Source organism: Leptomonas pyrrhocoris, assembly GCF_001293395.1.
Source record: "Leptomonas pyrrhocoris isolate H10 chromosome Unknown, whole genome shotgun sequence".
In the NCBI taxonomy this organism is placed as follows: domain Eukaryota; phylum Euglenozoa; class Kinetoplastea; order Trypanosomatida; family Trypanosomatidae; genus Leptomonas; species Leptomonas pyrrhocoris.
Window position 1 is genome coordinate 1,895,894 of NW_015438357.1, and position 25,046 is coordinate 1,920,939.

Genomic DNA, 25,046 nt, shown 5'->3' on the forward strand with positions numbered 1-25,046 from the left:
CCTTCGGAGAAAAAATCTGACCTCAACTTTTTTCTCGCCGCGGCCTCCGTGTATCGAGAAGGCCGGAGAAGATGCTTCGCAGTCGAAGAACGTTTTTTTTTCAGTCGCTCTTGCGCTGCTCTTCGTTAGTGGTGTCTCGGGAATGTTTTTCTGTTTTCTGAATAGTTTCACGACAAATAGTAAATAGCTTCGAGGGAAAACATACGAGTCAAAGAAGAGAAGAAGAACATCATACGGGCTGCTGTAAAAGGAGAGGATGCGCATAGAGCAAGGGGAAACCGCAAGAATGACAGCTCGAAGCGCTTTTAGCGCGCTCGGCTTTCTTCGTAACGATTCGTTGTCACTGAAACGAGTGCGATGTCCAAGTCTCTTTTTTGCCCACCTCTCGGTCAACCTGCCACCGTTCACTTTCGCCATCCCCAATATCTCTCTGTCGCCCTCAACAACCAACGTCTTCATATATATATATATATGTCTTCGGCCGATTCCATCAACTCCCCTGCGATACACAGCCCCTAGACTTCGACGATAGTGACCAGCTTGCGAATCTCCTCCTTCAGAACCGGCGTCGTGCCGGGCGGCAGCGAGATCTCCTGGCGGGGGTAGGTGCGCTCGTTCGGCTTGTCGTACCCAATAATGAGCTCCGTCGACTCCTTTGTGATAACGCACACATCCACCTGCGTGCCACTGAAGGGGTCGTTGAAGATCCCCTTGCGAATCGCAGACGCTACCAGCTCCTTCGCCTCCTCGCAGGTCATGTTGTCTTTGTACGACGCCTCCATCTGCGCCATGGCCGCAATGCTACCACTGCCCATGGTCACAAACGGCAGACGGTCGGTGCTGCCGTGCGGGGCGATGGTGGCTAGGAAGGGGCCCTCCACATCCACCCCGCCCAGCACCAAGGCGGCGCTGACGTGACCCTGGTACTTATACAGGTGGCGCTTCAGCAGCGTCAGCGCCTCCAGTACACGCGACTGCTTCCCCGTCTCTAGACGGTGCAGCGCGAGGTGGGAGGAGACCATGTTCGTGACGGCCTCCGTGTCCGCTGAGGTGCCGGCGCCGCAGCACATAATGTTCGGCGCCATGTAGTGGATCTTGCGGCAGCGCTTGTCGGCGACGATGTTGCCCTCCGTAGCACGCGTATCGGCGCCGAGAACGACGCCATCCTTGTACACCACACCGACAATGGTGGTACCCGTCTTGAGCGTGCGCGGAGCCGCGTGGCCCTCATTCTGGAGGTTGAGGTTGCGCTGCACGTTCTCAAAGTCGAAGCCGGGCATCGTGACAACTTATCTCCGCAAAAGGTTTATTCTTCTGATCGGACGATGGCAACGGCTGTCTCTTCACTACGTAGACCCACAACCAGGAGAAACTAATAAAGAGAGGGAAATAGGAGCAGATTGGATGCGATGCGTCTGCAACGGGAGCTTGTTGGTATATGCAAACACGAATGCAAGAAAAAAAAAGATATCGAGAAATCACTAAGGAGAACAGGGAATCGGTCCAGGGGGGAAAATAGGGAAAAAGCAAAAGAGAAAAAGATTTAAAAAAGGTCCATGCAGCCACTCCCAGGAGTTAGCCAGAGACATGCAAAAAATGATCCAAGCGGACAACGTACGACGTCTACTCGACCAGGCATTGTGTTGTCTCTCCAGTGACGGATGCTCAACACCTATATTCCACACAAATAGCAGAAACGCCTTTTAGAACCGCCTCCAGGAAGGAAGCAGCTTTACGCTCTTCCTCCTCTTTTGGAAAGGTAGAAAGCAAACCCTACCGCGGTCTGTTCAAGTACGGCATTAGAGCTGTAAAGCAAATTTCCCCTTTTACGAATGCTGTTGCTGTGGCTCAACAAGAGAGACAGATAGTCTGCATTTTTCTACTGTGAACAAAACGAGAAGACGGAAAACGACAACTCCTGTCGCGTTTTCCCCTCAACAGCACATAGGAGATGAGAGCAAAACAAAAGCGTTTCTATACAGCAAGAAACGTACCATTTAAATGATACCTCCACAACGGAGCTCACGACGACCCGAAAGTTCAAGACGAAGGAGGGCAGAGTAGGAAAGTGAGTTCTTTTTCCAGTCATCCACGGGACACTCTATGGTGATTTCTTCAGATTCTTGTAGTCGTACTGCTCCTTGGGCTGCAAGTTCATCCAGTAGTCCTCACCCTTTTTCTGCCTGCTATCCTCATCAGGTTCACTGAACTCGTTGCCTACGGCCTGGCCATCGCCTAAGAACGCTGGCTCCTCGCCGTGCGGCAGCGCCGTCGTCTCCGGCGCGTTCGGCGCAATCATCTTGTTGGCGTCATCGAAAGAGGCGGAGTCGGTCAACTTCGCACGCGGCTGATCCGGCGTCGGACCAGCAAAGCGATACGCGTCCTGGACGTGCTCCTGAATCGCAGCCGCCAGCTTCTCCTTTGTGCCCTCCGTGTTGGTCAAGTTCAGCTTCACCACACGCCGCGAGACCGGGTAGCCGAAAAGCGGCGGCGGGACTGCCTTCAGTCCGAGCTTGAGGCGCTCCCGTCCCTCCACGTTCGGCTCCAATATGCTAAATACGTAGTAGTGCTTGTACTTGGATATTTTGCGGGACTGCTTGATGTGCACGAGGTCGCCTTCCACGCACGCCAGGTCCTCGTCGTGCGCGAAGAAGCGGCTCGTGCGCGAGACACGCTGATTAAACTTGGGGTAGTACACCATGTGGTTCGCAGCCACGACAGCTGTCTTGAGCATGCTCGTGCCCACGACGTAACCGATTTTGTCAGAGCCTTGGCGAGGTTGGTTAAAGATCATAGAGGTGAGGTCGTACGGCCACGGCATGCGGCGCGGACGCTGTCCCTGCACGCCCGTCATGGACACCGCCCAGTGGTGTCGGGTGCGGTTCGGGAACGCGTTGCGCTTAAACTTGCGCACGTACACGCGATGGTTGGCGTTGTGGGTGTTCTTGGTGCGAGCACCACCGTACATCATGACACAGCGCTGACGGTGCTCGGTCTGGAAGTTCCACCACGGCAGGCGGAGAAACGATTGACGAAACATCCTAGTTACTATTTCTCTTGCCGCTTTCACGACCCTCCCGTAGATGCAAACAACAACAAAAAATGTAAATCCTTGTGCAGCGCTTCTCCAATGGAAGAGGAAAAGCTCTTCGCGCTTCCTTTTCACCTCTCTTCTTACTATTAGATGTAGTAACAGTATACGTATATAAGTGGTTGTGGTTGAAATGAGGCCGGAAGCAGTTTTTAAGAGGGAAAGAGAGGAAGAGAGGAAGATTGTCAACGAAGCTGAACCTCCAAGCTATTGCTCTTCTTTTACGGCTCCTCTGCTGCAACGCACGCGATCTCCAGTGGAAAGTCCGAAGAACGCAGAACACGATATTGTGGCAACACACCTTTCCAAAGACAACGACGAAAAGCAGAGAGGTCAAGATACGATAGTCTTGCGTATGTCCATTGCAAAAAAAAAAATCACTTAGATGCTCGAACATTGCGTCAGAATGAATAAATCGAGATCTGTCAACGCCGTCGTCACGCTTCCCAAATGCGATTCATGCCTTACAACACGTTCGAATGGCCGTTCCAGTGCTCTCCGCATTGATAACTTCATTAAGGCAGCTTCCGCTTTTTTGGTGTTGTTTTTTGGGCACTTCGACATGTATTATTTACACAAACAAAAGGATCTTAACGGGTATCATCCCACTTACAGAGAAACAACAACAAAACCGTTGACAAATGGCCCTCAACGCCCACGACAAGGACGCAGCATCATACGTCCTCAACAACGCGCAGCTTCCTCGCCCCGCCAGAAAAAAAAAAAAGAAGATCACTTCAGTCCCCAAGATACACATGTCCTCTTTTCGTCTCGTGCCTTGCACCTCAAGCACAGGCATCCTCATCCGCAAAAATGGCTTTCTCTCTCGCCGAGTCGCCGTTGCGTCTTCCTTAAGAGACAAACGCGATGCGCACAACGACAGCTGCAAAAAGGGAGGTCAGACATTCGAGGAATAGGCCAAAACACTCGCAAGAGAAAAAGGTTCATCGTAGTTCCAGCTTTAAAAAAAAAAAGCATGAGGCGTCTCTTGGAGTAAATGAATAACGGAGCTCAAAAACAGGAAAAAAAAACAGAGATCCTCCCCGCACAATTCTGTCGAAGCTGCGTTCAAGTGGAGAAGCATTACAAGTGATAAACATCAAACAATACAAAATACAAAAGTGAAACAGTAGCCCCTGCCTCACAAGAAAGACCCATACACGACCAAGGAAAGCAAGGAAAAAAACAATGCTTTACTTTCCTCGGCCACCCTTCATGCGGCTTACGCCGGGGGCGCCAGCGAACATGCCACCCATGCCAGCCTTGCTCATGGCCATGTTACCACCGCGGCCACCGCCGCCACCAGCGGCCTGCTTCTTCCCTGCCTCCGATTCGGGGTTCGTCACGGTCTCGTCGATGGAGAGAATTAGGCACGCGGCCTCCGTGGCGCTCTGCAGGGCGTTGCGCTTCACCAGTGTCGGCTCCCACACAAAGTTGGCGAAGGTGTCACACACGCCGCCGTTGAAGATGTCCACGCCGTACCACTTGTTGTTCGGCGCGTCGTTCGTCATGTAGTGCTTCTGGCGCAGCTTGTTCACCGTGTCGGTGCTATCGTGGCCGGCGTTCGCAGCCAACTGGCGCGGGATCACCTCCAACGCGCGGGCGTAGCCCGCAATCACCATCTGCTCCTTGCCGCGAATCGTCCGCGAGTACTCGCGCAGCTCCTTGCTCAGTTCCATCTCGATCGCACCGCCGCCGCCTACGACGGAGCCGGTCTTGATGGCGCGCTTCACGATGCAGATGGCGTCGTGGAGGGAGCGGTCGGCCTCCTCGATAAATTGCTGAGCTCCACCACGCAGAATCACGGTGGACGTCTTCGACGTCTTGCAGCCCGTGAAGAAATTGTAGCGCTCCGTGCCGACCTGGCGCTCCTCGAAGGTGCCGCACGTGCCGAGCACCTCTGCCAGTACGTTGGTCAGTGTGGACTGCACCACGCCGCCGGTGGCCATGCACACGCGCGTCATGTCATCGTTGGCGACGCGGCCGGCGCAGAAGATGTCGCGGTCCGCAAAGTACTGCGTGGCCAGGTCACCGATGGGGAGCCGGGAGAGCACCACGTTGGCGCCAGTAGCGACGCACTTGTCGAGCTTGTCGAAGATGATCTTCCACTCAGCGTCAACGATGGATTGATATTGCTTTGGGTCCTTCAGTCGTACCTCGGCGTTGTCCTTCTCCGCCTTCAGCTCCAGCTCGATGTTCAGCAGCAGAACCTTGGGGTTGTCGAACTTCTTGCGCTGCTGCTCAAATCCAGCGTAGGAGAACGTCTTCTTGAAGGCTACACCGTCCACAAGAACACTATCACGCATGCTACCGCCGACGACCTTTTTAATGCCGATGAGGTCGAGGTTCATGTCATTGTCTAACGCCGACACCGCCCTCACGGCCATCTCCGCAAAAAAGCGGCGCTCCGTGTTGATCAGCTTCGAGTTCAGTGCCGTCTCAGCGCAGCGGATCAAGTTCTCCTCGTTGGAGTTGTCCTCGGCCTTGAACGGGACACACAGATTGTCCAACCCCTTCATGGCCACGACCAGCGCACTGCGGTACGCCTTGATAATCACCTGGGGCGCGATGCCGTCCTCCACGCACTGTTTCGCCTCTTTTAGCAGTTCACCGGCCAACACCACCACCGACGTCGTGCCATCGCCCACCTCGTTGTCCTGCGCCCGAGCGATGTCGACCAGGCTTTTCGCGGCGGGGTGCACGATTTCGAGCAGGTTCATGATGGTCGCGCCGTCGTTGCTGATCTGCACATCACGGCCGTTGTGAATCAGCTTATCCATACCGCAGGGGCCGAGGGTGGACTTTACGGTATCGACGATGTTGATGCAGGCATTGATGTTGCTGATCAGCTGCGGCTTGCCTTGCGAGGTGTCGGTACCTTCGCGCAGCAGCACAAGTTGCGGCTGGATCATGGTGACGAAAAAGCTGCGTTTGTGAAAAAGAGATGAAAATTACCGTCCTTCGCTTGTATGTATGTATGTGGGTGCGACGGGGAAACCAAGAAAGAAAGAAAAGGCACCACCTGCTGGGATGTGTCAACAGTTCTAGAAAGTAGCTTTAGAGTACGCTGAGAAGTACAAAGAAAAAAAAAACGTGTAACCTGTTTGGCAAACGGAGAATGCTTGTTCAAATAAAACTTGGTGAACAGCAATTTTTTTTTCTCTCTTCATGTAGCATTAAGTGATCGCAGAAGCGTTACACAGAACGTTTCGCAAAGAGGAGAAAGATCATATCACAAAGGAAAAGATGTATTTTTGTTTTTTGCAGACGAATTGAATAGAAAATATTCAAGAGTGGAAAAGCGGATGGGAGCTGTGAGCGAGAAACACAAGCAGCAGAGAAAACAAAGGGACGTCCTAATGGAACACGGTAGCGTCAAAATGATTCCAGGAAGGCGACTTTCGGCCAACTCTTCTTCAGTCTCAACTTTCTGGTGTCCTCTTCCAACGGCGCCACTCATCAAATACTCTTTCGTAAATCCGACAATGCCATGCATAACTGTTAACGAGTGCCGTCTTTTTATTTTATTGTACTTGCACTCCAATACGCAGAGTGCAGCCATGTTTACATCGTCGTCGCAGCGTTCCGTTGCCTACCCGCGAAACCAAAAAGAAAGGCATAGAGGAAGACGTGTAGCGTGAAACCCTCACGTGCAACTCCCCTGCTGTACATCGTCTAAAAAAGAGGTAGGGGAGCACAAGATGCCCGTATCCCGTTGAGAGAAACAAACAAACAACAACAAAACCAACACAAAACTGTACAAGCACCACTTTAGTGAGCGTCACAGAAAAAAAAAGGGAATGCAAAATAGTCACTTGCTTTCCAAAAAAAAAAAGACTAGACAAGGGAGGAAAGCGTTGAACGCTGTCATGCGCAGTTGGCAGCTACGACAAGCTCAACATTCACCGTTTTCTTTTGAGTCGTGTGCGCAAAGGTAAAAATTGCGAACCAACTTACCCATTTTCTCTCCTTTCCGATGGTTCAAGGCTACTACCGCTTGTTTTGCAAAAGAGAGAAAAAGAACTCGGACTCCAGCGGTCCATCCTCTTCTAAATCAGTGCAGTGCACCGCGTTCCGCACACGATCCACTCCGTATTTGGCACGAAGCGTGTGAGGAAACAGGACGTGACACACTTCAGGGTCGTGTGGGCCGCAAACCGCGCGCAACGCCGGCACCGCGTTCTCCGCGCACACTTCAATGGCCCAACACGGGCCAGACGCCATCTGCTCTACAAGCTTTCTGTACTCGGGGAGAACGCCGCTGTAGACTTCTAAGAAATCCTCCGCGTCGGCTACGGTGAGCTGGTAAGAGCCTAGAGCACTGATGTAAAACCCCTCCTCGACAAGCCGCTGTAAAATAGCACCTTCATATCTGCTCGTGATGGCATGCGGTTTGATGACACACACAGCACAGTCCCGCAGCGTCGCCGTCGTTTTTCCAGGGCCCATCATTGTCTGCATGATTTCTTGCACGTCGCCCTCGTTGGCGACTTGTATCACCGCCGCGGGGTGCAGCGCCGCCACTGCTGCAATTTTTTCGCGTGCATCGGCGCCGCTCACCGACAAAAGTAGAACGCGCGCCGAGCTAGCCGCGATGCGGTCGATCAGGCTTTGCGGGAGTTCAACCAAGCGCGCTGACGTGATACGCAAATCTTGAGTCGTGAGAGCGTCAACGACAGTCCCCGCCGTTGCACTGTGGTGCTCCATGTCGATGCCGAGCATGCACTCACTCGTGTTGACAGACAGACGCCGGTGTGTAGCCTCATCGCCGTAGTCAACGAGGCGGAGGGGGCGGGAAAAGACGTTGATGGTGGCGCCGACGTAAAGCTCATTCGCGCTCAGAGATGGATATGCGCAACGCTTTAGAAACAATCGCTTTGTTTTCAAGTCGTACATTTCTATTGTCTTATCTTCTGTAAAGTAGCACAACTGATATGTTCGTGTTAGCCCCGCGTGTGGATCGGCGTACTCTACAACGAAAGCAATGCGTTCATCGCTTGCCATGTTTCCAATGGAGAAAAACAAAAGGAATGAAACTTTGAACACAAGAGCAGCTCTATTGTTCGTGCATGTACCTCGGGAGACAGGGGAGGGAGAGGGAGTGTGAGCGGGTGTGTGCAGGATTCTGAAATAACAGTAAAAAAAGGTGCTGCAAGTCTTGGAGAGAATAGCGAAGATAGTTGACGAAAACAAAATAAGTAGCTAGTGGAAGTGACGAAGAGCACAGAGAAAACAAATGCGGCACCTACTAAATCGGGGAAGGTACTCTTGAAACCAAGCAGGAAAATTTTTTGATCTAAAAGCAAGGACAGCCCTTTTTCCTCTCTTCTGCGCAGGCACCGCCGTCCGGTTTTCTCCTCGTGGAGCTTTGAAAGCTGAAGTCACGCAGGCCTTTTTGCTTCTCGAAGTTGCTCCGTTCGGTCGTCCGCATGTAGAGAAAAAAAGAGATCGCTTTTCGTTTTTTTTATGATAACAAGCACGGCACTTGTTCAACAGCTGAAAGTCAAAAATGTATGGCCTCGTTATAGGAAAAGAGAAAAAAAAAAGAGGAAGCATTAATTGTGGAAGAAAGAAAAGCATCATTCTTCATTAAACGAAACATTTCACAAACAAAAAAACAGAGTTAAGATTTAGCTGAAAACAATCCGAGAAAACGACCCAGAAGACCGGCCACAGACGAAGCAAACTGGAAAAAAAAATGCAGGGAAGCTGATGGGGCGCCAGCTGTCTGCTTTTCCGTGTGAACTGCGTCATCTTTTCTTCTGCGAGATGTCTCAAAAAGCTGAGCTCCAAGGCGCCTCCACTGCCTACTCCACGTAACCATACGTCTTTCGCTTCGCCAGAGGCTTGATCTTGTCGCTGTGAATTCGCGACATCTCCTTGACCGCCTCCCGCTTCTCCGCCTTCTTGATGCGGCGGGAGGTGCGCAAGATTGCCTTTGGTGCGTTGCGCTGGTTGCTAATGCGCTTGACCTCCAAGAAGTTCGAGTATTTGTTCTTAAGGGAGCGCATGTAATTGAAGTTGTGCTTTTCAGGTCCGCGCAATGGGCGAATCGGTTTGCTGGCGTCCGACTTCCAAATGCGCAAAACGGCGTCCTCGCTGCCGCTGTAGATGTAGCTGTTGTCGGGCGACCACTTTACAGCACACACACCGGCCATGCGCTTCGTGTGGAACATCTCAATCGAGTCCGACTTCGTCGTCTGATGCAGGTCCCAAATACGCAGCGACGCATCCTGCGAGCCCGCCGCAAACATGTTGCCCGTCGGACAAAAGTCAACTGAAGTGACAGGACGGATGTGTCCCTGGAAAACGTTGCGGGGCCGACCGGGCACGCGGATGTCAAAGAGGTAGCAGTTGCGATCGTCACTTCCTGTGACAAACACGTTCGGGTCCATCGGGTTCCACGACAGCGACGTGGAGCACATTTCCATGACAATCTTGCTATGAGCTGACTGACTGCGGACATCATAAAGGAAGACGCCACGGTCGGCCATGCAGCAGGCCACTAGGTTTGTCTCGATTTTATTAAAGCGGCACGACGTCACGGTGTCATCACCCCAGGAGAAGCGCTGAAGCGGCTGCGTGCGATTCACATCCCAAATATTCACTACGTCCGACGATGTCGCGAACCACGACTTTTCAAAGTGATGGTCAATGGAAGAAAAGGGAAATTCGCCGAGGTACTCCGCAACAGGCTCAATGCGCTCAACTTCGGGGTCAAAGTCGAGATCCCACATCTTCACAGTTTTGTCACGGGAAGCACTAAAGCAGGCAACGCCATCAGGTGAAATTACCACGCCGTCGACGGAGTGACGATGGGCGTCGATCACTGCACGTTGTTTCTTGGTCATGACATCCCATACGATCACTCCGCCATCAACAGAGCCGGTGGCAACCGTAGATAGGTTGGTGATATCGGTAGCTATAGATTGGATTGTATCCTGATGACCTGGCAGGGCGGCGACGAACGGCTTGGCAAACATTCGATCCATTTTGGCGGCGCGGACAGCTCGCGTAAACTCCACCTGCTTGGCCATCGGATTAAACTTTGGGTCGTAATTCCTATTTGCCTTGGGAACTTCCGTCGCACGATCCTTCGTCCACTCCAGCTCGGAGCGACTAATCGTCTTGATCTTCACCATCGTGAGCGCGCGCCGGGTGCCTAAGATCGACTGTTGTTGAATTACTATTTCGTTTTCTCTGTGTGAGCGCGTAAGATAGAGGAGGCACTCGAAATAAAGCTCTTTTTGCGTTTGCGTGTGTACCCGTATGAAAAGCGCATAAAAGGCAACAGAGCGGATGAAAACAGAATTGCAAATAAAGTGAAGAGAGGTTGGCAAGAAAACCAGTGAAGAATTAGAAAGCAAGGGTATCGCCTTCTAAACCAGCAGGCGCATTTCATTCAAATAAGATTGAGCTAGACACAGAAAAAAAAAACCGAGAACGCTCGAATACAGAAACAAAAAGCACTATCTACTGCAAACCAAAACTCTTTCTATGCAGGAGATCATCTATGAGCAGGTGAGAACACACTTTTTTCCCAAGTGCATCTGGTGATAGCTTGCTTGCTATTGTGTTTGTTGGTACGCACCTCGCTCATCCAAATTGGAAGCACGCACAATTCTTTTTGTTTCGTGTACCTGACGGTACAAGACAAAGCTAGTAAACATCAGCGAATAAAATGGGTACGCTACCCAGCACTTCTTTTGTTGTTGACAACATTTAAAGAATTCCGGGTTGGTAAACAACGTCTTAACGCATGTCTTCTGGATTACCGTGTTCGGTGAAGGGTGCAAGCATCTTATCTACAAACTTTTCGTAATGAATCACGCCGTTCTCCTCAAAACCTTGAATCAGGTCGCGGAATTCCTCTTCATGGTACTTCTCGCCCATCGTTGTCATGATGTGCCGAAATTCTGCCACGGACACGGTGCCGTCCAGGTCTTTGTCGAAAACACGAAACGCCTCTTTTACTGCCTCTGCAGTATCCATTTTGTCATCGTGCTTGGCAACCAGCGCCTCATATCCTGCCATATCTATATCGGTAGCCGTGGCCATAATTTCTTTTATTTTCTCCTCACTAGGATTGAGTCCTGCGGCTCTCAAAGCAGTAGGGACGGATGTCTTCGGAATTTTGCCGTCCCGTTGTAGAAGCCCAAAGGCCTCTTTCATCAGTGTAGACCGCGACATAGTAAATCAAGAGAACGTTCCAATGACCAGAACGTTTGAAACCTCAACAAAACGTTTTTCCTCAATTTATTGCTAGGGAATAAGAATACCGAAGCGATAGAAACTCGAAAAAAAAAAACTCAATTAATCGTAACATAATTGAGAAAGAAGTATGTAATGTGTAGCCAAAAAAGAAGAAAAGAAGATGACCAAAGATATATAGGGAAGAAAAGTCACGCAAGCATCAAAAATATATTACCTGCCAAATGGACACTGAACCACCAAGATAACAAAACACTATAATTGTACCATGGCTCTTGAATCCCGAGCCTAAATTTTCTCGTGCATATCATGCTTTCAATACGAGCACCGACTGTCACGTGCAAAACCCAAATAAAGCAGCATCATGCTCATCGAACGAAGTTTAATGAAAGGGAATGATTCTTTTTGTGTGACACGAGACAATAATAATAAGCGAGTGTTAATAATTGCATTAGACAAATTGATGTAACAACTGATACACACACGAACATCTGTGAAGCTTCAAAAACAATCATCCAAACAAGGACCAACGACCATAAAACGGCACACAAGGAACTGCAGAAAGAGAACAAACTCTTCAGAAAAAAAAGAGTCCTTAAAACAGCTCAACATCACCAACAAAAATCATCCCTACAGAGAACCAGAACCACCAGAAACGACGAAAACTGTCGACAACTGTTTCCAAGGCCTCAAAGCGAGAATGAGCCCTCAGCCAATTGTAGTCGGCAAAATTGGCTGGAACTTGAATTTCCTTTTTTTCCACATCGACGTAGTACGCACGTCCAGGTGGCACAACACGTATTTCCTGGCCTTTCAAAAACCAACGGTAAAGAAACGCTGACTTCAGCATTCCCTTCAAAAACTGATCCAGTTCGTCGGGGTTGACAAAGTCGGGGTCGGTCTTGCGCTTGGGATCATCCCAGAAACTTGTGTTGTATGTGTTGAACTTCAAGGTGGTGCCCACGCGCACTCGAACGTACTCAATATCCGCAGTTTGTTTCGTCTGTTGCGCCTCCATTTTCAACTGCACCGCTTGGAGCCGTGGAGCAACGGTGGAGAGAAACGTGAGGATTTCTTGCGCGGAGGCAGTGTCTATGAATTTAACAGATCCCGACGTCCAATCTGCGTGAAACGCGCTACGCCGCTCCGCCGTTTCGCGAACAGGATATAAATCGACTGCTTTCGGCTCACGTTCCTGCAAAAGCCAGTTTGTAAGTGTCCCCGGTTCAATGATCTTTTTGCCTGCGGGGATGTTCAGCAGCTGGGTGGTGGACGGATCCTTGATGACGTGGATCGAAAGAAATGAAAACGCTGGCGTTCGCTTAAACATGCTGTCGTTGTCAAGCACTCGCTTTGAAAAGCTGGTGTAATCCGCGTCGTCGTCCCAGGTGACCCGTTTCCATTTCATCCGCTTTGTCAAATCTTCCGCTTCGTAATACTGATCCATCGCACGGGCAGATTTATCATCGCTTGTCGTGGTGCTAACCGCCTCATCCTTTTTTTCTTTGTCGTTGCCCCGATCGCGGAAAAACTGAACGAAATCGTTTCCGTAGGCAATGAAGCCTTTCTCCATCTTGTAGCGTTCCTTCCGCAGCGCCTTGAGAGGAGTTTTCTGGAGCCCAATCCATTCGAGGATGTCGGGCTGAAATGCCAACTTTCTCGTCACCGACATCGCACTGAGTTTCTTCTACTGAAAAGAATTCTAGGAGCGAACAGGGTAAGAAAACAACGGCACAGCTACTGATCATTGACCAATCATTCAAAGTGAAGTTAGCAGTTTTTGTTTTTGGGTGTTTACAACCAAGAAACAAAAATGACCCAACAAGAAAGTAAAGTCAAAGAGAGATATAAGACAGGGGAAGTAAACATAGATATATTTATATATATAATGCAGAAATATTGATTACTGGCATCCTGTTTGAATTCATAACATCTAGCCCACAGTTACGAGACTGTTTGTAAAATTTAATAATAATAATAATAATAATAATAACAGTAATAATAACCACAATCACTATTATTATTATTATCATTATCATTGGTGTAATTGCTGTGAACATTACGTCGTAGTCTTCCAGCAATCGGATTTGTTACTGAAGAAATTCGTCTTTCCTTTTTTTTTTTTTATGAGGAAACAATAAAATGAAACTATGCTTGCGTGTGGCTTTTCATTTTTCATTTCACCAATGAAAAGAACGTTTAGGCTACGTTTCAACAATTCTCAAATGATCTTTTTACGTTCACGCAACCTTGCAGTTGAAGCATTGAAACAGAAAAGGTAAAATAAAAAGAGTTACGTAAAGCTTTGATGTGTGTATAGAAAAGAACGGTTTCAGTCAAATAGTTGGTGTCGTAAGGAAAAAAAAAGAGTGTGCATCTGCCACCCAGCGGTAGAAGTACTTCTCATAATATGCTCAATTTGTTCCTCCACAAGCCACTCTCTCATGCAAGATAAAAAAAATCAAATGGTAATTTTTATGCCTAGCATTTTGTAGAATTCACGCAGAATTGCTTGGTGGCCGGGCCACGCAGGAGAGGTTACAAGGTTTCCATCGAGCACTGCCTCGTTCGGCGGCACTTCCTTGTACGCGCCACCTCCGACAGTGACGTCAGGTGAAACAGCCGGGTAGCAGGTGAGAGTCCTTGACTTGACAACGTTAGCAGCAACCAGTACCTGAATACCGTGGCAAATCGCCGCAACAGGGAGGTTCTTGTCGAAGAAGTGGCGAGTCCACTCAATAATCTTTTGGTTGAGGCGAATGTACTCCGGAGCACGTCCACCGGTAATGTAAAGACCTCGGTACTCCTCAACATTCACGGTGTCAAAATCTTTCGTAATGGTGAAATTGTGGCCGCGGAGCTCCACATAAGTTTGGCAACCGGTAAAATCATGAATAGCAGTGGCAATGCACTCACCCTTCTTCTTTCCGGGACATACGACGTCCACCGTAACACCAAGAGATTCCAAGGCTTGGAACGGCACCATGACCTCGTAGTCCTCGACGAAGTCGCCGGCAAACATCAGGACTTTTATTGTCATTTTTATTGAAAGATACGAAAAAAAACGACGAATTTGTGTGAGTATAACGGGTATCAGGACGATAAAACGATTGATAAAAGCGAGGACGACCTTTTGGCTGGTTTCGTTGCTGTGTGACCCAGGAATTTCAATATTGATGGGATGATAAAGACGATAAAGGATAGAAACACACGCATACAAAAAAAAAGAAGAAGACCAAGAAGATAAGAAACGATTGAGTCAACGTTATTCTTCTTCCAGTTGCACCCCATACGCTAGATAATCCTATACATTCAAACAATCCGCAAAAAAACACAAGACTATTGTTGTTTGCGTTATCAGTCACAGGTTTTTTTCTTTGCCGTTCCAGAAGCGTTTCCAATTCTGGTACAACGAGCAGACAGAATAGTTTCAACACATTTCTGCAGGGGAAAAAAAGGCACGCTGTACAAAAAGTCCGCTGCCTCCACGGGCTCCAGGTGCTGGAACGAATTGGGCTCACCATAATTGCCATCAAATGTCCCCCCACCTAATGAAATAGGGTTTCACCTCAAGCAACATATTTGTGGACTACTGTCCACTTAGAATGCCGAAACTCCATGGCCTCTGGTATGGCAGCAGCGTTTGTGGTATCGGCCCCCCCCCCTCCTCCACATCTCTCTTTTTCGACTCCGCTTTCAGCAGTCTTGTTCATTCTTCTTCGTGTGACCTCGTGGAGCGAAGCTGGACTGTGGTGAGCATTTTGCTGCAAAGCATTGTCGGTGGACCTTTCATTTCTTTTTTACAGTGAGGTTGTGCAGGGGTGTTCACCTTTTGTGTTACTCCAGACGCTAGCACGCTCTCCGACTTCATTTAGTAGGGTAAAAAGGGGTGATTGGCGCAAAGGTAGCTGTAGGAACATCGTGGACGTAGGAGGAACCCCTACACCCACTCTGCTCGTAACGCACGGCGAAGATGCGATGTTTATGTTCACAGTGTTCAGACAACAGGGAACAACAGCCTGCGTGCTTTGTAGGTCACTTCTCAAGATTCATTAAGCTTTTTCGTAGAATCGAATAGTCGTCTTGAAAGTAGCAGACATCTTTCAGCTTTGTTAAGCGCGAATGCGAAAGCGGGTCAATGCTTTTTTTCCCTGCGTCCCATCTGCGTCACCTCTCTTACACGTGGATTACTCGAAACGAAGATAATGAGGAAACAAAAAAACGAAATCAGGCAAGCGCTATCCTACAAAACAGACGAACAGTGTCGCAGATACTTTATCCTTTTAATTATTCTCAGCATTCATTTGCCGTTGTAAGCCTGAAGCTGCCGAAGCCTGAGAAAGAAAAGCAGGAGAGAATCTGACGTGTACATTTTGCAGCCGAAGCGGGAAAACATGCGCTCTTTCTTACTGTAATGTCGTTTTCTCTTGATTGAGCGTCGGAAAACCCGCCTGTTTTCGAAGTGAGTTTTCGATCTCTCAATAACTATGAATCTCTTCTTTCCCTCTTTCTCTCCTCTTTTTATTTCAACTTAACCGCCTTTCATATTAGTGTCCTTATTAACAGTTTATATAAGAGTTCGTTCTCTACCGAACCCTCAAAATGATGGATTTTCGTGATGTCACGGCCGAAAACCAAATTAAAGGGTTTTCGGCCTACTTCGATAGTATTAACTATCCAGCACAACCGCTGAGCGCGGAGTCAAAAGTATTTTTCAACACCTTTTTCGGCGGTGAGGGTTTTATTACCCTTTGCGACCTTCTGTTTGGGCCCTATTATGACAAAGGCGCTTCTGACGCAAGGGAACTGTGCTGGATGGATTACGCGAATTTGGCACCTACGCAAAGCGTCGCCACAGCGTTGTCGGGGCTTATTCATCCAAACTCTGCTTTTATATCCACCCTAGAAGCACTTTCCACGCCATCTGCCACCTTCTCGGCACGGATCAAAAAAGGTTGGAAGAACGCTGCGGAGGCTCGCCTCGAATCTTTTCTCTACACTGATCTGCCTCTCTCTTCAGTGTATCCACAATCTTACCAGCTTATGACAGAGCCTGGGGATTCTAATTTGTACGTGCTTCCGCGGTCACGGGTCCCGCCAATCCTGCTCGTACCTTTCTGGGAACCGCCTGTCGTGACTCGCAAAGAGCTTAGCCAGCAGCAAATTTTGACGTCTTTGCCGTGCTCCCCAATCGGCTATTTTGTTTTCCGTTTGTTCTTTTTCGGCATGAAACGTGTGAAACAGTATAGCGGCGACTACCTTGCCCAGCGACGGCGTAGAAATTTCTTTTCCTGCATGTGGCATCTGAAGGAAGTAGCTTACGCGTCACTTTTCAAAACAGTTCCGATTGATATGCCTTATTACACGCAGCTACTCCAAACGTACACGCAAATTTACGTGTCACCATCCCTTCCGCGGCATTTGAGCAGTAAAGCGACAATTGGCGACGTCACGTGGACCACTTGCGACACTGTTGCGGCGCTGTTAATAATGGCGCCGTCACTTCTGGCGCACCGTCAAATGAAGCAGCCGCTCGATGAAAATACGCGATTTGGCTGCACAAACCCCGAGTCGCTCGCACAAATTACCTCCATCGTGCCGTTGCATACAAGCATGGTGTATGCTTTGCTTCAGAACCGCAGCGACTTTCCTGTCCAAGATAGCCAATTTTCTGTCCCGCCAGACTTTCCGCTTGACGCAAGTTCCAAAGCGCAAAGCGATCTCGAAAGCATCGGTAGCACGCTTTATCGTAATTGCTTAATTTTACTGCGTGAGTGTTTACTATCCTTAGACCTGGAGCCGTATTGCAAGTCATCCCACTTCACCTATTGTTTTGAATTATGGGCAGTGCTGATGCATCCTTTCGATAAGCAGCAGCGGCCGATGGCATCTCAGCACGTGCTACATCACTTTGAAGCTTTCAGCTTCATTACCGTTGATGTGTTGAATATGCTGGTAAAAAGCTCTTTTTGTCGATCGATGAACGAGGAGAGTGTGAAAGTATTGAAAAAGTGTTTTTTTCTTCTTTCTCAGGACTCGGTTGGGAGCCTTTTAGGTGATATTCACACATCACAGACTTCTCCTCGCAGCATTGCGGACGTCGTGAGCAGATACTTCGTTCTAAACTGGACAGGTAACGACGGAAATATTCAGTTACCCGATTTGCACGGTGACACAACCTGCGATCTTGCTGCCAGAGCCTACGTTTTACTTGAACGGGCGCTCAGTGGAGACCTATCGGATCAACTTAAGAGCGATCTGCGCGAAGCACTGAGTTTCATGGAGAAAGTTTTCCCTAATATTTCCACACACTTAGATGCGTGGCGCAGCGCTGAGAGAAGCTCCTTCGTCGCCTCTTCATCGACCTCTTCGCGTCACGTCACCATTGCAGACAGGCTCTCGGACAGTGATAGATCGCTTTTCTTCAAGGGCACAAAGACACATCGGAAAATCTTTGCTAAAAATATTCGACTGCCTACGCGAAACGGCCGCATACCTGGGGGACATCACCCTGCGCTGCAGACGAGTCTCCGAAACGAAATTCCGTTGCTGCTGGGCGTCTCCCGATTTCTGGATGCCGTGACTGTAAAGGCGCTCGCGGTATACTACTCTAGCTTAATTCCGAAGTGCGACAATGGTCACAATTTGTGGCTGCTGTATTCGAAGAATTATTCCTGCTGCAATCACCCACGAGAAACGGCAATATGGGAGTGCTCTTTGTGCGAAACTGTTTATGGCAGCTGCTGTATGGGGTTCCCGTTTCGTGCAGATGGTGTGCGATATTTAGTGTGCGAAGCTTCAATATCCGATGATAAGCAGTGTGGCTTATGCGGTCAAGTAGTTCCAAATGACTGCAGTCTTTTCTACCCGGAACATAGCCGCGGCATTTATGTGTGCCCCGATTGTGCGTCACAACCTTTCAAAGCACCATCGACACGCTGGATAGCGTCGTACACAACGTGGGCTACACTTGTTGTTGCAGTAATGTTATACTTCGTTATTGTGTTTTTGAGCAACTGATTTTTTTTTTGCTACTGCCGATAGCCAAACAAAAAGTATCGATTTAACAGAATAAATGTTGTCGTTAATCAGTTAATCTAAATCTAGAATTGTCTTCGAATCAAGAGCTGCATCAGAGTTGACAGCCCTTGACTCTACGTAGAAACTTTATACATCTTCAGATGCAAAAAAAGCATTTTAGCATGCAGTAAAAAAACTGAGCTTTTCGAAGTAAAACTTCAGTTTCTGTCAACAAAGCCAATCATTAATGGCGAAGTGCGTTGGATTACAGCCTTTTCGTTCACGTGGACATGAAAACCTGAGCTCCAGTGCGACACTGTGTTTAAATTGTTATGTCAGAATTTCAAACAAATTTTCATATTTAACGAAGTGCCAATATATACATACTTTTTCCTTTGTATTTCATTTCTTTGCTTTTCCTTCTCTTTTCCTTCTCTCTTTTTTTTTCTGTTGTGCACCGATTCACGCAACTGCTTTCACCAAGATATCAATAGTATTACCATTATTCATGATAACAATAACTGCACCTATTGCTCTCTTATTCTTTTCGCTCAGGACCTGCCTCTGACGAGTTTTTGTTCTTTTACGTATTACTTCGATATTTTGAGAGTTTTCGCTTCACATTCGCCGCTCATTTGCATTCTCCGTTTCGAAACAACACGGCTAGAAGGAGGAAGATAATTAGAGCGAAGCGCTTTAAATCCACTGAACCTATAGGAACTGCAGCTGTAGAGTGAACAACTTGTGTATTGACAACTGTAGTCTTTAAGACTTCACGGCGTTGCGCTGCACCGAAGCGTTTTGTTCTGTACCTGCGGATAACTCGTTTTTGGCTGCTAAGCTACACCTCTCTCCTTTTTCTCAATAGATATACATTTAACCTAGCGGATAATTCACCTGCAAGGGATGTCGGTGTTGGAGGAACTACCGCTCATCCGAGCGAAAGGAGACGTGGTCAAATGTACAACGGGACCCACTGTGGGACCTGGTTCGTATGATTTAGGCCGAGCTCAGCCTGTTAACTCAAGTCAGGCTCCGTTTAACAGCACTGGCATCCGGCAGCCGCTCTCGCGAGCTGACCCTGCGCTTCCTGGTCCGGGCACGTACGACGTGGGTACTGCGTGGTCCGACGAACACGGCGGAATCGGCTCTCGAGCATTTGTTTCTGAATCAGATCGCTTTGCTTATGGGAAAGGAAATGACGTTCCTGGTCCTGGCGCGTACGATGTCCGCGAAAACTATAACATAAGCAAAAGACCAAAGTCTTACGCCTTTTCTGGACCGTACGGCAGCGTTGATGGCCCAAGTATCGGCACTTCTCTGGGACCTGGCGCTTACAACCCCAATTACGCTGCTGCAGACCGAAAGTTGCCAAAGGCTGCAGCCTTCGGCAAGTACAGTGGACGCGAATTGTTGCGGCCCCCTGTGGGACCTGGCCCAGGAAGCTACAACTCTTTGTTGACGCCCGGCGCTCTGATGGGCACCAAGCCGTCTTCCATGTTTGTCACAAAGACAAAAAGAACTGTGTGCGGCGGAGTAGGAGACAATGACACCCCTGGGCCTGGAACGTACAACGTGGGACAATCATACCTGCGAGACGCACCCGGAGCGTATGAGCACTTTTCCGCCTTCGGATCGTCTTCTGCACGATTCGCTGACGGCAAGGAGGCGGATCGCGCTCCCGGACCGGGGACGTACATCGGCGAAATCGCACCACGCCGCTTCCACCCTCAAGACGGACAGGGGTCAGCGGCGTTTCTCTCCATGTACGACCGCTTTCCCGAGAGACTCGCAAACTCCGCTCCAGGCCCAGGGACATACGACGGACGGCTGTTGCCGCGGCACAACAACTTCGGAGAGCCCACGCCGTTCAGCTCTACCGTGCCGCGGTTTAGCCCTGTATGGTCGCAGCATCCGCTGTCAAAGCTAATGGTCTTCTCCGGCGATCCAAATGGTGGGCGGCCGCCGCGCGGTGGAGTGCGCCGGCCCTTTGTACAGCGCAAGATTACTCCGTCTGACGCTCCACCCCCGCTTCAGGACCGGGTGTACAACGTGCGCTACGACTGGCCGAAGCCAACGTCGACGTTGGACACTACATTTGGAACATCGGTTCGCCCGCCGCCGGACGCGAGTGGCGCAAGCGACGTTCCAGGTCCGGGCGCTTACGCCAGTGTTGGTGGCGTTGCAGCTGCAGGTCGGCGACCTGGTAACTCAGATTGGGGTCGTGACGTGCGTTTTGCCGGTACAGCGCCGGCCAACGGCACACCAGACCCTGGCAAGTACTACCACTGCAGCACTTTGTTGACTAAGTCGCACAACGCAACAATCGGCTCCGATACCACGTGGATTGATTGACGACTTTGATGTCGAGCTTGGCACAACCGATGATGTAATGTAAGATTTCAGTAGCTCTTGAAAGGTCTTCTTCCTCTCCTCCGTGAATCTACTGGTCAATCTTAGTTTTTTTTTTCACTCCAACAGTTGGCCGCAGCTTCTTTTTCTGGCGAAGGCGGGCTGACGTTTCCGATGTCACTCTATGTAAAGTAGTAAGATATGAACAGTATTTCGTTGTTTATTGTTGGATTCTCTGTTTTTATCTTCTCGCTTTGTTTTTGTGGGATGTCGTCTACATCGATTTGTACAGTCACGGACGCACATCTCTCCTTTTTGTTTCTTGTGAACAAATCGAAACTGAATCGTAAGTGGGTGTGAAAGTAAAGAAGGTCCCCTCTTTGGTTGCCCTTGCATTCCGCAGCGAAACTTGCACGCATCTGTGGCGCGCAAAAAAAAAACCCAATAGCTTCGTCGGCGGGTCCTTGGCTCTAAAACTCACATCCAGGCAACGGCGAGCACAACTGTAGTTGTGTAGTAAACGAGACCACGCGCTGAACATGAACGTTTTGAAATGCAGGACAGGTTCTCATCACCATTCGTTCTGCCTTGATTTCATGGTTCAGAAGAAGAAAATCTCTGCATGGAGATAGTTTCATTTGCTTAGACAAAAAACCCTCTCGCTCTGTTCCGCCTCATCTTCTTTAAGCTTCCCCAATAGTTATTGCCTTAGGTGGCTTTTGTTTTCCTTTGTGTTCAATATCTGCCAGCTTAGCAGATAGACTCTGCGCTCCTTCGCCGTTGCTCAAGTTGGCTTCCAACATTATAGGCTTTCCATGTCCTCGGATCATTGCTGTTCTTTTTCACAACCTTCACTCTTTCCTATTTGTTTGTTTGCTGTAGCTTCTCGGATGTTCTCCCGCAACACGTTTGTGATGTCGCGATGGAGGTCCGCGTTGCCGACGTTTGTGCGTCGAGCAGTACAGGTGGATCAAATGGAGCTGGACTCTGCCCTGTCGCAAATGTACTCGCTCTGCACAAACCCGTCTCTTGTCAGCAAGATGAGTCGAGCACGCATGATGACGAAAGGCCACTATTACCGCGACGACCCGGCCTTTCTGGTGCTACAACTCGGCTTCATTGTTATTTCCACTTTAGCGTATGGCCTAGTCATGGCATCCTCAGCGGGAGCTGTGTTTTTTACGATCTTCAGCAGTGTACTACTGTTTCTTATAAGCGGGCTTGTTCTCGCGTGTATTGGTCGCGCCGTGGCGGTAATGTACCTTCCTTCTACGTCCTTGTCCCACGGAAGCAACACAGGCGGCGCCGCTTCGGGTCCCAGCACCGGTCTCGACGTCTTCAATGACTACCTGCGGTCGGATGTGGACTGGCGCTACGCGTTTGATGTGCATTGCAACGGATACCTCACCTACTTTATTTGGACCCAGGTAATCCAGTATCCTTTCATCTTCATCACGTCGTGTTACCCTTTCTTAGCCAACGCGTTCTACCTCGTCGGGGTGCTAACGTACATCTATAACGTCTTTTTGGGCTACCTAGAGATACCTTCGCTGTCGCACCAGCAGCGCCTGCTCTATCCAGCGCTAGCTGCACTAGCATTGTACGTTCTCTTTTGCATCGACAACGTTAATATCAGTGCCGCGATTTGGCGATGGTCGTGGGGGACTGCTTATTACTAATGAACGATGCTCTTTTTTCTGTTCTCTTGTTCTGTGCAGTTGTGTTCTGCGATTTGAAATCGCGGACCATCAGCGATATGGCGGACAGCGCAAGACAAGCATCCGGCTAGACGAACTGCGCAGACTGCAATCGACGGCGACGAAGACGTATGCTACTTTGCTCAAATTGCGCAACTGTGTTTCTTCTGTACTTGTTTTGCTTACCCTTGTAGCGCATTACAACAACATGAACCCGCGAAGAAACGGAGAAAAACGTGCCTCCTATCGAACACGTTTCTTTTTCTTCCTTCATGCTTCACTCGTCCGTCAATTGTGTGGCTACATGTACTATTGAAAGTCGTTTCTCCTCGACGGAGCTTGTCTTTCTCCTTGTTGCGTTGAATAAAATGAATTTATCGTGTCGTTGTGACTCCCATTGATGCGATGTTCACTCTGCGAGCACAATCTGTCCCTTTCCCTCCTTGCTCCCATCCTCCTATCTTCCTATCCTCCTATCCTCCTCTCCTTCCTCTTCTTTCTTTCTCTTTGCCAAAGTAAAAAAAGAAACGGAAGGGAGGAAAAGCGCGAAGAACCACTGCCATTAGAAGTGTGGGATTCTTCTCGCAGTTGCTTCTTCACTTCATCGCGTCGCCGCAGAAGAAAAAGAATAGAGGTGAGCTGCACTGGCTATTAGAACTCCTCCAATCTGTCGCGATGCTGCGGCGAACACTGTGTGCGCGGCGCTACCCGTTCACCAAGCATGGGCCGCGCGAGCGCAAGTCGTGGAAGCACCACGTGCTGACGGAACCGCCGAAGCCGGTGGAGTGGCGTGACCCAAAAGTGTGGACGAAGGACCTGAGCCAAATGAAGTCCTTTGAGGCCCCGCAGTGGGATCAGTGGATGAACCGCGCGCGGTCGCCTGATATGGATGAGGCACTGCAGCCGTTTATGGACATGCCGCAGTCCCTCAAAGACCGCCGCTACGACATTCCGTGGTGGGCCAACCCCTTTGGTGCGTGGTACCTGCAGAACATTCTCTCGGTCGAGCTGATGAAGCTTCCGGGGCGGACCAATGCCGAGAAGATCGCCATTTACCGCGGTCGCAAGCACCCACCGATGTGGGACAAGTCGAAAGAGGGTCTCATGGATGACGAGGTGCTGCTGAAGCAAATAGTAAAGGAGCGCTGGCGCACGCTCGAGTTCGGCGATCGCGATGCCGGGTACCCATGCACCTTCAGCGACTACATTCAGTTTCTCAACGAGTGGTTTAAGTCGTTAGACGAGGAGGGCATGCAGCGCTTGCGGGAGCACTTCGACCGCAAGATTCGCCCCCTCCTCGCCGTTATGACCCACGTTGACTTGATGTGGCTCGAGGCGCTCACTCAGAACTCGGTGCAGAACAAGGAGCAAGTCGAACGGCGCATCGGCTTCCAGACTTCCCTCGGTACGCCGGAGTTCTTTGATATGTCGAAGCGTCTGCGGTACGAAATCAACGAAGACTACAAGGTGCGCGACGAGCTCGGGCCGGAGCTGTTTGCGTTGTGGAGCAAGGCACCCGAGCGGTGGCCGCCCGAGCGCCTCGCGAAGATGTACGGTCTAGACTTCACCCTCGTGCGCAAGATTTTGGTGTGGCACCACTTCAAGGCGTGCTACGATGCGTGCGTGGAGCCGGACTGGACCCTTCCAAAGCGTCTCTTTGCGCTGGAGTGGATCCGCGACGTCCGGGCCCGCAAGCAAGGCCTTTTCTACGGTAAGCTGCGCTTTGCCGAGCAGAAGATCACTTTCTACAGCGACAAGTTTCTCTTCCGCGACCTCGTAAACCGTCGCGAGGCGAGCTACGCTAATGTGTGGGAGATGGACGACCCCTATCGCTTTCTGCAGACGGAGCAGGATTACGAGGACTACTGGGGTGACAACTACGACGTCTACCGCCGCATGTTTCCCGAAATGATTGGCAAGACTGGCGAGCCGGTGCAGCAGTACAGCCAGATGCCCGTGTGGGCCGGTCCGCATCGCGACCACGCAAACAAGTCGGAGCACAACTGGATGTTTGCCGAGATCGGCGTGAACGTCGGGCACGAGCCGCTCAAGAAAGTAGAGCTCGACCCGACCAACGAGAAGCGGCGCCGCTTCGTCATTCGCCAGCCGGATGGGTCGTTGCGGTCCGCCAAAATGTCTGAAATGCGTGCCTGGTACTGGAAAGAGGAGTGGGCTGACTTCCGTTTCTGGGCCCCGAACATGGAGTGGGGCGTAGAGAACACACCGTCGCAGGAGCAGTACCAGGAGCACGTCCCCGACACGCCAGACGCCGATTACCGCAAGCAGCGACGCATCCAATCACGACCGGTGAAGTGGTTTTACGAGAGCCACTACACGCGCACCGGCAACTTCGCCGGCTTTGAGCCGCTGCGTTTCATGCAGCGCGGCACGCAGCGAGAAGTCCGATGGCCTGATGTGATGAATGCCGCCGTGCAAATCGAAAAGTCAAAGCCCAGCGCCTACGTCTTTAAGGCCATTCCCGAACTCTAAAACGCTTTTTTCGTTGCATGTGTCTCTAGCAACGTAGAAAGCGGATCGATAGGGAGTTTTCGAGTAACCTTTTGCGGTGTGTCAGCACCGCCTGATCAGACAAAGAGAAAAGGCGGAGAGTCGGGTTGCAGTACTTTCTTTGAGCGCATCGGACCCGCACCTCTTTCTTGAGGATGGCCTTCTGG

General features: G+C 50.0%; 12 protein-coding genes across 17 annotated transcripts; 4 read left to right on the top strand and 8 right to left on the bottom strand.

Moving 5' to 3' along the window:
* Positions 1–515: 515 nt before the first annotated feature.
* ABB37_00618 (putative Proteasome beta 2 subunit) lies at positions 516–1,482 on the bottom strand (the record flags this gene model as incomplete). 2 transcript variants are annotated; one of them, XM_015796894.1, is made up of 1 exon in its annotated part: positions 516–1,482. In XM_015796894.1, the coding sequence occupies exon 1, from the start codon at positions 1,278–1,280 to the stop codon at positions 516–518; it is 765 nt and encodes a 254-aa protein (XP_015664902.1). In that variant the 5' UTR covers positions 1,281–1,482. The 2 variants fall into 2 exon arrangements, with proteins under 2 accessions (XP_015664902.1, XP_015664901.1); XM_015796893.1 differs by having other exon boundaries at positions 516–1,428.
* A 619-nt stretch (positions 1,483–2,101) lies between these two features.
* Positions 2,102–3,178, bottom strand: ABB37_00619 (putative mitochondrial 30S Ribosomal protein S17-like protein; the record flags this gene model as incomplete). Its single annotated transcript, XM_015796895.1, has 1 exon — positions 2,102–3,178. The coding sequence occupies exon 1, from the start codon at positions 3,038–3,040 to the stop codon at positions 2,102–2,104; it is 939 nt and encodes a 312-aa protein (XP_015664903.1). The 5' UTR covers positions 3,041–3,178.
* Positions 3,179–4,284: 1,106 nt separating this feature from the next.
* On the bottom strand, positions 4,285–6,256 carry ABB37_00620 (putative T-complex protein 1 eta subunit; the record flags this gene model as incomplete). Its single annotated transcript, XM_015796896.1, has 1 exon — positions 4,285–6,256. Exon 1 carries the CDS (start codon positions 6,001–6,003, stop codon positions 4,285–4,287), a length of 1,719 nt encoding a protein of 572 aa, XP_015664904.1. The 5' UTR covers positions 6,004–6,256.
* An 825-nt stretch (positions 6,257–7,081) lies between these two features.
* On the bottom strand, positions 7,082–8,241 carry ABB37_00621 (putative nucleoside diphosphate kinase; the record flags this gene model as incomplete). 2 transcript variants are annotated; one of them, XM_015796898.1, is made up of 1 exon in its annotated part: positions 7,082–8,241. In XM_015796898.1, the coding sequence occupies exon 1, from the start codon at positions 8,093–8,095 to the stop codon at positions 7,082–7,084; it is 1,014 nt and encodes a 337-aa protein (XP_015664906.1). In that variant the 5' UTR covers positions 8,096–8,241. The 2 variants fall into 2 exon arrangements, with proteins under 2 accessions (XP_015664906.1, XP_015664905.1); XM_015796897.1 differs by having other exon boundaries at positions 7,082–8,217.
* Positions 8,242–8,898: 657 nt separating this feature from the next.
* ABB37_00622 (hypothetical protein) lies at positions 8,899–10,335 on the bottom strand (the record flags this gene model as incomplete). The annotated part of the gene is made up of 1 exon (XM_015796899.1): positions 8,899–10,335. The coding sequence occupies exon 1, from the start codon at positions 10,231–10,233 to the stop codon at positions 8,899–8,901; it is 1,335 nt and encodes a 444-aa protein (XP_015664907.1). The 5' UTR covers positions 10,234–10,335.
* Positions 10,336–10,843: 508 nt separating this feature from the next.
* ABB37_00623 (putative calmodulin) lies at positions 10,844–11,401 on the bottom strand (the record flags this gene model as incomplete). 3 transcript variants are annotated; one of them, XM_015796902.1, is made up of 1 exon in its annotated part: positions 10,844–11,401. In XM_015796902.1, the coding sequence occupies exon 1, from the start codon at positions 11,279–11,281 to the stop codon at positions 10,844–10,846; it is 438 nt and encodes a 145-aa protein (XP_015664910.1). In that variant the 5' UTR covers positions 11,282–11,401. The 3 variants fall into 3 exon arrangements, with proteins under 3 accessions (XP_015664910.1, XP_015664909.1, XP_015664908.1); XM_015796901.1 differs by having other exon boundaries at positions 10,844–11,385; XM_015796900.1 differs by having other exon boundaries at positions 10,844–11,354.
* A 496-nt stretch (positions 11,402–11,897) lies between these two features.
* Positions 11,898–13,043, bottom strand: ABB37_00624 (putative mitochondrial hypothetical protein; the record flags this gene model as incomplete). 2 transcript variants are annotated; one of them, XM_015796904.1, is made up of 1 exon in its annotated part: positions 11,898–13,043. In XM_015796904.1, exon 1 carries the CDS (start codon positions 12,972–12,974, stop codon positions 11,898–11,900), a length of 1,077 nt encoding a protein of 358 aa, XP_015664912.1. In that variant the 5' UTR covers positions 12,975–13,043. The 2 variants fall into 2 exon arrangements, with proteins under 2 accessions (XP_015664912.1, XP_015664911.1); XM_015796903.1 differs by having other exon boundaries at positions 11,898–13,040.
* Positions 13,044–13,763: 720 nt separating this feature from the next.
* Positions 13,764–14,452, bottom strand: ABB37_00625 (putative PFPI/DJ-1-like protein putativecysteine peptidase Clan PC(C) family C56; the record flags this gene model as incomplete). The annotated part of the gene is made up of 1 exon (XM_015796905.1): positions 13,764–14,452. The coding sequence occupies exon 1, from the start codon at positions 14,340–14,342 to the stop codon at positions 13,764–13,766; it is 579 nt and encodes a 192-aa protein (XP_015664913.1). The 5' UTR covers positions 14,343–14,452.
* Positions 14,453–15,851: 1,399 nt separating this feature from the next.
* ABB37_00626 (hypothetical protein) lies at positions 15,852–18,322 on the top strand (the record flags this gene model as incomplete). Its single annotated transcript, XM_015796906.1, has 1 exon — positions 15,852–18,322. Exon 1 carries the CDS (start codon positions 15,905–15,907, stop codon positions 18,320–18,322), a length of 2,418 nt encoding a protein of 805 aa, XP_015664914.1. The 5' UTR covers positions 15,852–15,904.
* Positions 18,323–18,804: 482 nt separating this feature from the next.
* Positions 18,805–20,677, top strand: ABB37_00627 (hypothetical protein; the record flags this gene model as incomplete). Its single annotated transcript, XM_015796907.1, has 1 exon — positions 18,805–20,677. The coding sequence occupies exon 1, from the start codon at positions 19,229–19,231 to the stop codon at positions 20,675–20,677; it is 1,449 nt and encodes a 482-aa protein (XP_015664915.1). The 5' UTR covers positions 18,805–19,228.
* A 683-nt stretch (positions 20,678–21,360) lies between these two features.
* ABB37_00628 (hypothetical protein) lies at positions 21,361–22,353 on the top strand (the record flags this gene model as incomplete). Its single annotated transcript, XM_015796908.1, has 1 exon — positions 21,361–22,353. The coding sequence occupies exon 1, from the start codon at positions 21,589–21,591 to the stop codon at positions 22,351–22,353; it is 765 nt and encodes a 254-aa protein (XP_015664916.1). The 5' UTR covers positions 21,361–21,588.
* Positions 22,354–22,885: 532 nt separating this feature from the next.
* Positions 22,886–24,861, top strand: ABB37_00629 (putative mitochondrial hypothetical protein; the record flags this gene model as incomplete). Its single annotated transcript, XM_015796909.1, has 1 exon — positions 22,886–24,861. Exon 1 carries the CDS (start codon positions 23,047–23,049, stop codon positions 24,859–24,861), a length of 1,815 nt encoding a protein of 604 aa, XP_015664917.1. The 5' UTR covers positions 22,886–23,046.
* Positions 24,862–25,046: the final 185 nt, after the last annotated feature.